The sequence below is a fragment of the Cetorhinus maximus genome, chromosome 2, assembly GCF_964194155.1.
Source record: "Cetorhinus maximus chromosome 2, sCetMax3.hap1.1, whole genome shotgun sequence".
Lineage (NCBI taxonomy): Eukaryota > Metazoa > Chordata > Chondrichthyes > Lamniformes > Cetorhinidae > Cetorhinus > Cetorhinus maximus.
In genome coordinates, this window is record NC_135880.1 from 180,757,271 (window position 1) to 180,769,912 (window position 12,642).

The 12,642-nt window shown below is 50.6% G+C and overlaps 1 protein-coding gene across 2 annotated transcripts in view; it reads right to left on the reverse strand.

Moving 5' to 3' along the window:
• Positions 1 to 6,847, reverse strand: part of tmem38b (transmembrane protein 38B) — a 29,637-nt gene extending 22,790 nt beyond the window's left edge. Inside the window, exon 1 of one of the 2 annotated variants that reach the window (XM_078529870.1) lies at positions 6,629 to 6,847. In XM_078529870.1, the coding sequence (XP_078385996.1) occupies positions 6,629 to 6,752 (124 nt within the window). In that variant the 5' untranslated portion in view covers positions 6,753 to 6,847. Of the gene's footprint in view, positions 1 to 1,943; positions 1,966 to 6,628 lie in introns of those variants that run through there. The other variant, XM_078529879.1, reaches the window with a different exon arrangement.
• Between the last annotated feature and the right edge of the window lie 5,795 nt (positions 6,848 to 12,642).

A 12,642-nucleotide genomic window follows, 5' to 3' on the forward strand; every position in this document is an offset into this window, starting at 1 on the left:
GATTTGGAAGGAGGCTTGGTGAATTCCTGCAGGGCATTTTGTGGATGGTACACGCCGTTGCTTACCGTGCGTCAGTGGTGGAGAGAGTGAATGTCTGTGCATATTGTATCAGCATCTATTTCTACAACCTCACTGGTACAAATATATTTTTAAAACTAAAATGTATGTTTAAAAAGAAAACAAAACTTGCATTTATACAGCAACTTTCACCTCAGAAGGTTCCAAGTCGCTACACAACCAGTGTACTACTTTTGGAATCCAGTCACTGTTGTAGTAAAATAGGAAATGTTGCACACAACAATATGATAATGACTCTTTCTTGCGATGTTGGCTGACAGATAAATATTGGTCAAGATAGTGGGGAGAATTCCCCTGTTCTTCTTTGAAAGAGTGCAACTGGATCTTTTACATCTACTTGAGAGGGCAGACGGGGCCTCAGTTTAACATCTTATCAAAAAGTCAACACCACCAACAGAGCAGCACACCCTCAGTACTGCACTGGATTTACTGAATCTTACAGAAGTACACATTGGTTATAAGGCTGGTGGGCAATGACATGATGTCACTGGAATGGATTTTCCTAGCCTATCTAAAATGTGCACCTTGATATTTCACAGCTAACTTAACAGAAACAGGTCTTGGTCATACAAAGATTTGATACTGGTATGGCAAATGGAGGAGAAAAGATATCAAAATGATATATATTTAATAATGTGGGTACTGTATAAAAGATAAATGCCCAGCAGTAATTCAATTGCAATCCTATAATCAAATCAAATCATGAAAGCAAAGCTCCAGTGGATTATTGTTAGTGAAAATGTAATTACTGTCTTAAATTCTCTTTAAGATTTCCTAATACATAATGGGTTGCTTAATTCCAATAAAGTTCAATGTATTAAAGTATGTGAAAGGGCAGCAAACATGATAGTGTTAGGATCTAAAAGTAAGTGATGCACTGTGACTTGCTTATTCTCCTCCTCAACAACTGATCTTCACACAAAGACCAGCCATTGCCTTCCATGATGTTAACATAGGTCACCTGCATTGAAAAATAACACAAGTAAAGGCACTTGTACATCTGCATAAAATATTCATCTTTCAGGAACCAAAAAAATTACAAAAGCATGGACTTGAAAGGGAGAATGCATTTATCCAAAAATGACCCTGCATGATGCCTGAATTGACCACGACCATGCATTGTAATACATGTGGCTCTGCTATACATACAGGGGAACCTAATTCTAAACAGTACTGAATTCATCAAACACAGAACACTATCAGATAAACAGATATAACTGTGCATTAACTGTCACCTTTTCTTCATTGGTAATTACCCACTTCTCCCTGCGTTTTCCTATTCTACTTGTTGGTGAAGGAGAAATGAGAGTGTGCAGGTAAATGCTTCAGGGGCCGAACTGAACACCTGAAATTCTACCTGTTTGGACAGACCACCTGTTCCTAGACTTAGTCCTCCCTCAGGTTTCTACCAATTACCAGTCTGTATCAGTATAACAGCGAGTCTTTCTTTTTTAGAAATCTGAAATAAAAACAGAAAATGCTGGAAATACTCAGCAGGTCAGGCAGCATCTGTGGAGAGAAAAAGTTGTGTTTCAGGTTGATGACCTGGTCAAAAAAACCTCTCTTGTCTTCCATCCTATTACTGACCTTCCTTTAGCCTTCGTCCCACCCACCCCATGCTCAAAACCAATACATCGCTAACTTATCCCAGTTCTGCTGAAAGGTCATCGATCTGAAATATTAATTCTGCTTCTCTCTGCACAGATGCTGCCTGACCTGCTGAGTATTTTCTGTTTCTATTTCTTTTTCAGAAGCTGATGACTTAATCTACTACAGAGGCCCAGCATTTTTTTAAAACTGGAGTTAAATTTAAAACCACTACCATCACACTGGCTACGTGAGAGATTTGAGGGTGCATTCCTCACCCCAGTTTTACATCCGGGCTACAGATCTCGCCCTCACCTGTTGAGCTAGGTGGGAACTACAAAGAATAACACCTGGCGTCATGGCAAAGCGCCTGCTTAGGTGCCTCCTTAAAGCCATGCGCCCACTCCCCTCCACCGACACAGCATTGCTTCCCTGGGCACAACTATCCGCACCCCCTCCTCCACATTGCGCGAGTCACTAGTCCTTTGTCTCTAACAATTGCCAGTCACTTGTGCCTGAGACCTGGTGGTTCATCAAAGCCACGCCCTCTATGCTAATTGTCTGCAGGTTCCCCCTATCCAGCACAGCTCAAAGCTGTGCCCCCTAATTTAATATGCACAATTTATTGTTACGCCCAATCCGAGTATTTACGTGGCTCGTCCACGTTGTGACTTAACTCCAGGAGTGACCACAACCAGGGGAAGGGACTCAGGTGAAAGCGGAGCACAGGAATAACTGACCACGATCCTCAATGTCGACCAAGCGTGGAAATTCATCACATAGGTACTAATGACCAGATAGCCAATCGCATAGTCAGAGGTCCGAAGACCTACCTTGAATACATCATACGATGTGCGATGTTGTCTTTATTAATTAATTACATTAACATAGGAAAAGCTGAATTCAGTTAACATATTTATGATTAATAACATGCACCCACCACCAAAATAATGAACAAAGGTAATAGCCAAAACCATAATGCTAGACTAACAATCATTGTACTAATATAAACAAACTATCTACCCTACCCACCCACCGGGGATCAGGAGTTGGACTTCTCACTCTGGGGATATACAATACCGTCTCATAGCAACGTCCCATCCTTCATCTTGGGTTTTGCAATATTGAACCAGGTGAGCTCTGCTGGACGAATCTCTGATTACTGGTCTCCAAAAATTTGCAAAAAGTTCCAAGGTCAGAGAGATCATCAGTCTTGAGATAAGTTGGGTGGATCTTCAGGAATCGCATGAGGCTGTTGTTCTAATCGAGCCACTTTCCTCTTGCTCCCATGACGAACCCGAAGACGTTCACGGACGTACCCCCAGTCAGCTCTCTTATTTCATCCTTCAGGTGTTGATATTTCTGTTCTCTCTCTGCCCAAGCTTTCTCCAATGAATTGTTGTTGTCACAGTGCGTTTTGAAGGCATCAACAACTGCTACTACTCCTTCCTTGACGAGTACCAGGTTTGGCTTCGAGAGTGTCCCGTCTTTTCTGGAGAGTCTTGGTTCCAAGTGGGATGCCCAGCTGTACTTCGAGATAAACTGCTGCAGGTAGTCCAGGACTTCATTATGTCTTTTGATCCGGGCATTCTTGATGAACGGACAGTTACCGGAGGTGTGAGCCAATGATTCAAAAAGGGGCTTCACATCATCTGCAAGGCTTGATTGCATGGTGGCGTCCCCTGGTTATGGTGGATCTCATTGGGTAGAGATTACATCGTAACAAAATACTGCTAATGAGTCTGGATTGCTTGAGATTAAAACAAGATCTGAGCCAGGAATTTGAGGTATTGTCATTGCCATAGTACTTGATGCCCGCTGCTTGGCTTTGGAGTTCAGTCCACTTTAAATATTCAACTTCTGTTGACCGGTTTTGGCCTGGACGTTTGGGTAGTATCCATCCATCCCAAATCGATGTTTTCCTCTAGGCCATTTCATTCATGCGTCCCTCTTGTACCACACTTCTGCTTGAGGGATTCCTTAATCTCCCTGAGCACTTTAAGATTCCTCAAGGAGTCGACTGTTTCTCTGTTCTTAACGCCACTATACTCAAACGAGGCCTGAGTCACCACGTTTGGTGAGCTCTCCAATGCCGCTAACTTCCAGATAATAGCCAAAGGGATTTGTACTTCAAGCCTCAGCATGGCTAGATCTCCACTGTGGTTGCTGCTGTATTCCATCCGTAATGTGCGGTGGAAGGTGGAGGATTTCTTTTGCTGCGTTTCTAATGGAGTGATCAGGTCTTACCAATGTGTTTTGAGATACCTCTGCGAGGATTAAATGAAAGTAGATTCTTGGGATCATGTGATCATGTGGGTTTTAAGGATTTCAATCCTTTGGATAGGTCGAAGTGCTGCCTTCTTCAAACTCTCTATCCAGCCATCGATTTTGGATCCCCATTGCTCCTTAGTTACTCCCACCTCCTAGTGTTATATATGAGATCAGACCTCCTCTCAACTGCCAGTTTGCCATATTATTACACAGGAACGTCTTCCTCTTGTGGATGAGGTGGAAGCCCTTGTATTCCCGGCAGTCATCTCCAACCCCGAACTCTGGCAGTCCTGTATGATGGCCAAGTTCTTGGTCAAGCCTGCATGGGAGTCGCTGAGTAAAGCAATGTCGTCAGCGAATGCCAGAGCTGAGCAACTGATCTGCCTTCCCTGAAGGGGCAAGTGGACGCCCAGCTGTGCCCCCTGTAGGGAACAGATCAAAGGGTCCATTGCAATGTTAAACAGAATTGGTGATACAGATCACCTTGCTTGACCCCTCTCATGATATTGATAGGTTTGGTTTGACCGTCTTTACATTCAATAAAGGTGATAGTTTCCAAATATAGATCTGTGATCATTGTTATGAATCTTTTTGGCAGCCCCATTCTTTTAAGTTCCTTGATGAGCATTTTATGCCCTACGGAATCGAACACTTTAGCCAAATCCACAAAGACAACGGCCAGCTCTTTCCTGTTGCGTTTGGCCCCTTTCATGATGTTACTTAGAATGACGATATTTTCATTACAGTCGGGGGTCGCCACCAGAAACCCTTGCTGCCTAGGGCTGATCTGTACTGCTTCACTTAAACGCTTGACGATGATCTTAGTGAAGAGCCGTAACAATATTGGACCGATTGTGATTGGTCGCCAGTTGTTTGTGCTTTTTAAGTTTTTCAGTGTTGTCTGACTTAGGAATGAGAACAGTGTGACTTTTTTTCAAGGCCCTTGGGATGGAACTTGACTTGAGCCAGAGGGAGAAGAGATGTGGGAGCCTGTCTTCATACTCTGCCTGGATGTCCATGATGTCTTCCACCTTCATTCCATCAGGTCCCACTGTCGTGCTCTTATCCATGCCTTTGATTGCAGCCTCTACCTCCTCCCTCTGTATGGGTTCTTTTAAAGAACCATAATCTCTCTTCCATTATACATTGCAAACTTCTGGAGGTTTGTTTTGTTATTTGGTTTTGAGAGCTTATTGGTAAAGCTCTCTTCAAGCTCAGCTTTGCTGAGTGGACATTCTAGGGTGGACAGTGCACCCATGATTAGCCGTGCGATTTTTCTCCAACTGAGTTGCCTTTAACTTGGCTTTTTTAGCTGCCCACTTTCTCTTGGATTTTGTAATCTGGCTTCCGTCTTTGGGACAGGCTTCTTCCTTCCTGGACCTCCTGCCAGTTTTCTCTCCCCTTCCCTCAGTTAACACTGTTCCTGTTATGGTTTCGACGAGGCCGATGGCTATGGCTCTTGTCTCTGTCTGCAGGTTACGCCCGACCCGACACAGCAGCTGAAAGCCATGCCCTCGATCCCAATTGTCTGCAGGGTTCCCCCACCAGCCCGATACACGGTCGCTTAAAGCCGTGCCGCTCTTGCTTGCACGAGACCCAGCGGCTCATCTATCGCCTTGCCATCCCCCCCCCCACCCCCCAACAATCAATACCCTCGCCCCCAATCAATATCCTCACCACCAATCAATACCCTCACCCCCGCCCCCAATCAATACCCTCACCCCCGCCCCCAATCAATACCCTCACCCCCGCCCCCAATCAATATCCTCACCCCCGCCCCCAATCAATACCCTCACCCCCAATCAATACCCTCACCCCCGCCCCCAATCAATACCCTCACCCCCGCCCCCAATCAATACCCTCACCCCCGCCCCCAATCAATACCCTCACCCCCGCCCCCAATCAATACCCTCACCCTCACCCCCAATCAATACTCTCACCCCCAATCAATACCCTCACCCCTGCCCCCAATCAATACCCTTGCCCCCAATCAATACCCTCACCCCTGCCCCCAATCAATACCCTCACCCCCGCCCCCAATCAATACCCTCACCCCCGCCCCCAATCAATACCCTCACCCCCGCCCCCAATCAATACCCTCACCCCCGCCCCCAATCAATACCCTCGCCCCCAATCAATACCCTCACCCCTGCCCCCAATCAATATCCTCACCCCTGCCCCCAATCAATACCCTCAGCCCTGCTCGCCAATCAATACCCTCACCCCTGCCCCCAATCAATACCCTCACCCCCGCCCCCAATCAATACCCTCACCCCCGCCCCCAATTAATACCCTCACCCCCGCCCCCAATCAATACCCTCACCCCTGCCCCCAATCAATACCCTCACCCCTGCCCCCAATCAATATCCTCACCCCTGCCCCCAATCAATACCCTCAGCCCTGCTCGCCAATCAATACCCTCACCCCTGCCCCCAATCAATACCCTCACCCCCGATCAATACGCTCACCCCCGCCCCCAATCAATACCCTCACCCCCGCCCCCAATCAATACCCTCACCCCCGCCCCCAATCAATACCCTCACCCCTGCCCCCAATCAATACCCTCAGCCCTGCCCCCAATCAATACCCTCAGCCCTGCTCGCCAATCAATACCCGCCCCCCCCCCACCCTGCCCCTGTCCCCAATCAATACCCTCCCTCCCCCCCCCTGCCCCTGCCCCTTGCCCCCTCACCTGGCTGATCCTTGAGCTTCATGATGGACAGGGTGTAGTGAGCCATGTCGAAGAAAGGGTACATGGAAATCCGGGAGAACTGCATGACGAAATTAGTCAGCTCCAAGGTCGACACGATGTCCATTCTCAATCCCTAACAAACACCACCAGCCACCAATGTAAAAAAATAGATATTCAAATAAAAACTAAAAGGGAAGCCCAGCTGCGGGGTAATTGCAGAGAGAGAGAGGAAGAGGAGAGGCCGCAGTCGCCTCGTGTTACCGGCAATAATCCGACACCAGCGGGTGTCGAATATGTCTCGCCCGGGCCTGACAAGCAGAGCCTGGGGGTGGCGGGATTGGGCCCAGCTGCTGAGCGGTGGAGCCGGCGCCGCTCCGCCTGAGGTAAAGGTAGTTTCTCTCTCTTTCTCTGTCGGGGTTTCAAACAGTGAAGCGGGGGCGCGCGCACCGAGTCTCAGCCGGGAAGGGCCGAGCGCGGACTGCGCATGCGCCGCCGGCCACCCGCCACCTCAGCATCGTCTCCACCACCACCAGCTCCACCTGCTCCACCACCACCTCCACCATCATCACCACCATCAGCTCCACCACCACCACCTCCACCATCATCATCACCACCAGCTCCACCACCATCACCAGCTCCACCATCACCAGCTCCACCACCATCACCAGCTCCACCACCATCACCATCTCCACCACCAGCTCCATCACCACCACCAACTCCATCACCATCACCAGCTCCATCACCACCACCAGCTCCACCACCATCACCAGCTCCACCACCATCACCATCACCAGCTCCACCACCATCAGCATCACCAGCTCCATCACCATCTATCACCATCACCACCACCAGCTCCACCACCACCATCCATCACCATCACCAGCTCCACCACCATCACCAACACCATCACCAGCTCCACCACCATCACCACCACCATCTCCAGCTCCATCACCATCACCAGCTCCACCACCATCACCAGCTCCACCACCATCACCAGCTCCACCACCATCACCAGCTCCATCACCAGCTCCACTGCCATCACCATCACCAGCTCCAACACCATCACCAGCTCAATCACCATCACCAGCTCCACCGCCATCACCATCACCAGCTCCACTGCCATCACCAGCTCCAACACCATCACCAGCTCCATCACCATCACCAGCTCCACCGCCATCACCAGCTCCACCACCATCACCAGCTCCATCACCATCACTAGCTCCATCACCATCACCGGCTCCACCACCGTCACCACCACCATCATCATCAACAGCTCCATCACCACCACCAGCTCCATCACCAGCTCCATCACCATCACCACCTCCACCACCAGCTCCATCACCATCACCAGCTCCACCACCTACACCACCTCCATCACCAGCTCCATCACCATCACCAGCTCCACCACCATCACCAGCTCCACCACCATCACCATCTCCACCACCAGCTCCATCACCACCACCAGCTCCATCACCACCACCAGCTCCATCACCACCACCAGCTCCATCACCAGCTCCACCACCGTCACCATCACCAGCTCCACCGCCATCACCAGCTCCACCACCATCACCAGCTCCACCACCATCACCAGCTCCATCACCAGCTCCACTGCCATCACCAGCTCCAACACCATCACCAGCTCAATCACCATCACCAGCTCCACCGCCATCACCATCACCAGCTCCACTGCCATCACCAGCTCCAACACCATCACCAGCTCCATCACCATCACCAGCTCCACCGCCATCACCAGCTCCACCACCATCACCAGCTCCATCACCATCACCAGCTCCACCGCCATCACCATCACCGGCTCCACCACCGTCACCACCACCATCACCATCAACAGCTCCATCACCACCACCAGCTCCATAACCAGCTCCATCACCATCACCACCTCCACCACCAGCTCCATCACCATCACCAGCTCCACCACCTACACCACCTCCATCACCAGCTCCATCACCATCACCAGCTCCACCACCATCACCAGCTCCATTACCATCACCAGCTCCACCACCAACACCATCACCTCCACCACCACCAGCTCCACCACCACCAGCTCCACCACCATCACCAGCTCCACCGCCATCACCAGCTCCACCGCCATCACCAGCTCCACCTGCTCCACCTCCACCATCATCACCACCACCAGCTCCACCACCATCACCAGCTCCACCATCATCACCACCACCTCCACCTCCACCATCATCATCACCACCAGCTCCACCACCATCACCAGCTCCACCATCACCAGCTCCACCACCATCACCACCTCCACCACCAGCTCCATCGCCACCACCAGCTCCATCACCACCACCAGCTCCATCACCAGCTCCACCACCATCACCATCACCAGCTCCACCGCCATCACCATCACCACCACCAGCTCCATCACTACCACCAGCTCCATCACCACCACCAGCTCCATCACCAGCTCCACCACCGTCACCATCACCAGCTCCACCGCCATCACCAGCTCCACCACCATCACCAGCTCCACCACCATCACCAGCTCCATCACCATCACCAGCTCCACTGCCATCACCAGCTCCAACACCATCACCAGCTCCATCACCATCACCAGCTCCATCACCAGCTCCACCACCAACACCACCTCCACCACCAGCTCCATCACCATCACCAGCTCCACCACCTACACCATCTCCATCACCAGCTCCATCACCATCACCAGCTCCACCACCATCACCAGCTCCATTACCATCACCAGCTCCACCACCAACACCATCACCTCCACCACCGTCTCCACCACCACCACCTCCATCACTACCACCACCACCATCACCAGCTCCATCATCATCACCAGCTCTACCACCATCACCACCGCCAGCTCCATCACCATCACCAGCTCCACCACCGTCACCATCACCAGCTCCACCACCATCACCAGCTCCACAACCATCACCACCACCAGCTCCATCACCATCACCAGCTCCACCACTATCACCACCACCAGCTCCATCACCAGCTCCACCACCATCACCATCACCAGCTCCACCACCATCACCATCACCAGCTCCACCACCATCACCACCACCAGCTCCATCACCATCACCACCACCAACACCATCACCATCACCACCACCAGCTTCATCACCATTACCAGCTCCATCACCATCACCAGCTCCATCACCACTGCCAGCTCCAACACCAGCTCCACCACTATCATGATCACAAGCTCCACCACCATCACCATCACCAGCTCCACAACCATCACCACCACCAGCTCCACCACCATCACCACCACCAGCTCCATCACCATCACCATCCATCACCATCACCATCCATCACCATCACCACCACCATCACCATCACCACCACCAGCTCCACCACCAGCTCCATCACCATCACCATCCATCACCATCACCACCACCATCACCATCACCACCACCAGCTCCACCACCATCACCACCACCAGCTCCAACACCACCACCATCACCATCACCCACTCCACCACCATCACCATCTCCAGCTCCACTACCATCACCATCCATCACCATCACCAGCTCCACCACCATCACAACCACCATCTCCAGCTCTATCACCATCACCAGCTCCACCACCATCACCAGCTCCACCACCATCATCAGTTCCACCACCATCACCACCACCCCACCATCACGAGCTCCACCACCACCACCATCACCAGCTCCACCACCATCACCATCACCAGCTCCACCACCATCACCAGCTCCACCACCATCACCAGCTCCACCACCATCACCAGCTCCATCACCATCACCAGCTCCACCACCATCACCAGCACCATCACCAGCTCCATCACCATCACCATCACCATCACCATCCATCACCATCACCATCACCAGCTCCACCACCATCAGCATCACCAGCTCCATCACCATCACCATCTATCACCATCACCATCACCAGCTCCACCACCATCACCAGCACCATCACCAGCTCCACCACCATCACCATCACCACCACCATCTCCAGCTCCATCACCATCACCAGCTCCACCACCATCACCAGCTCCACCACCATCACCAGCTCCACCACCACCATCAGCACCACCATCACCACCACCATCACCAGCTCCACCATCCATCACCATCTCCACCACCATCACCAGCTGCATCACCATCACCATCCCTATCCATCCCCATCCATCACCATCCATCACCATCATCATCCACCACCATCACCAGCTCCATCACCATCACCATCCATCACCAGTTCCATCACCGTCACCATCACCGTCACCATCACCAGCTCCATCACCATCACCGGTTCCATCACCGTCACCAGCTTCATCACCATTCATCACCATCACCAGCTCCATCGCCAACACCAGCTCCAGCTCCATCACCATCCATCCACTCTCTGCATCCAGTGAAACAGCGCAGAAAGGGACCATTCACCCCCACCGTGCCTCCGTTAGAGCTAAAAAGAAAAAACAACTTGCATTTATGTTCCTATAGCTCTTGGGGTGAAAGGGATCAAAGGGTATGGGTAGAAAGCGGGAGCAGTCTATTGAGTTGGATGATCAGCCATCATCATATTGAATGGCGGAGCAGGCTCGAAGGGCTGAATGGCCTACTCCTGCTCCTAGTTTTTATGTTTCTATATTGCGCCTTTCAAAACCTCAGACCATGAGGCCAATAAGGCACAGGGGCAGGAGTAGGCCATTTGGCCCATCGAGTCTGCTCCCGCCATTCAATGAGATCATGGCTGATCTGATTCTGTCACCAGGGGACATAAGTTCAAAGTGAGGGGCAGGAGGTTTAGAGGGGATGTGAGGAAAAACCTTTTTACCCAGAGGGTGGTGACGGTCTGGAATGCACTGCCTGGGAAGGTGGTGGAGGCGGGTTGCCTCACATCCTTTAAAAAGTACCTGGATGAGCATTTAGCATGTCGTAACATTCAAGGCTATGGGCCAAGTGCTGGTAAATGGGATTAGGTAGGTAGGTCAGGTGTTTCTCACATGTCGGTGCAGACTCAATGGGCTGAAGGGCCTCTTCTGCACTCTGTGATTCTTTGATAGTCCTCAACTCCACTTTCCTGCCTTTTCCCCATAATGCTTAATTCCCTACTGATTAAAAATATGCCAATCTCAGCCTTGAATATAAGTAACGACCCAGCCTCTACAGCCCTCTGTGGTAAAGAATTCCACAGATTCACTACCCTCTGAGAGAAGAAATTCCTCCTTATCTCTGTTTTAAATTGGTGCCCCCTTACTTTGAGATTATGCCCTCTGGTCCTAGACCCTCCCGCAAGGGGAAGCAACCTCTCAGCATCTACCCTGTCAAGCCCCCTAAGAATCTTATATGTTTCAACAAGGTCACCTCTCATTCTTCTAAACTCCAATGAGTACAGGCCCAACCAACTCAACCTCTCCTCATAAGAAAATCCCTCCATCCCCAGGATCAACCTAGTGAACCTTCTCTGGACTGCCTCCAATGCCAGTATATCTTTCCTTAGATAAGGGGACCAAACCTATTCACAGTATTCTAGGTGTGGTCTAACTAGTGCCTTATATAGTTTTAGCAAGACTTCCCTATTTTTATACTCCATTCCCTTTGAAATAAAGGCCAACATTCCATTTGCCTTCCCTATAACCTGTTGAACTTGTATGCTAGCTTTTTGTGATTTATGCATGAGTACTCCCAAATCCCTCTGTGCTGCAGCTTTCTGCAGTCTTTCTCCATTTAAATAATATTCAGCTCCTCTATTCTTCCTGCCAAAGCGCATAACCTCACATTTTCCCACATTATATTCTATCTGCCACATTTTTGCCCACTTGCCATGTTTTTGCTCGGATGTTGCCACAGATTTTACAGCCAATTGTATACTTTTAGAGTACAGAAACAGGCCCTTCGGCCCATCGTGTCTGTGCCGGCTATCAAGCACCTATCTATTCTAAGTCCTTGAAGTGCATTTACTGTTGTAAGTTGGGAAACAGGTCACCCAGAGAATTGTTACAGTGCAGAAGGAGGCCGCTCTGCCCGTTGTGTCTGTACCAGCTCTCCGAG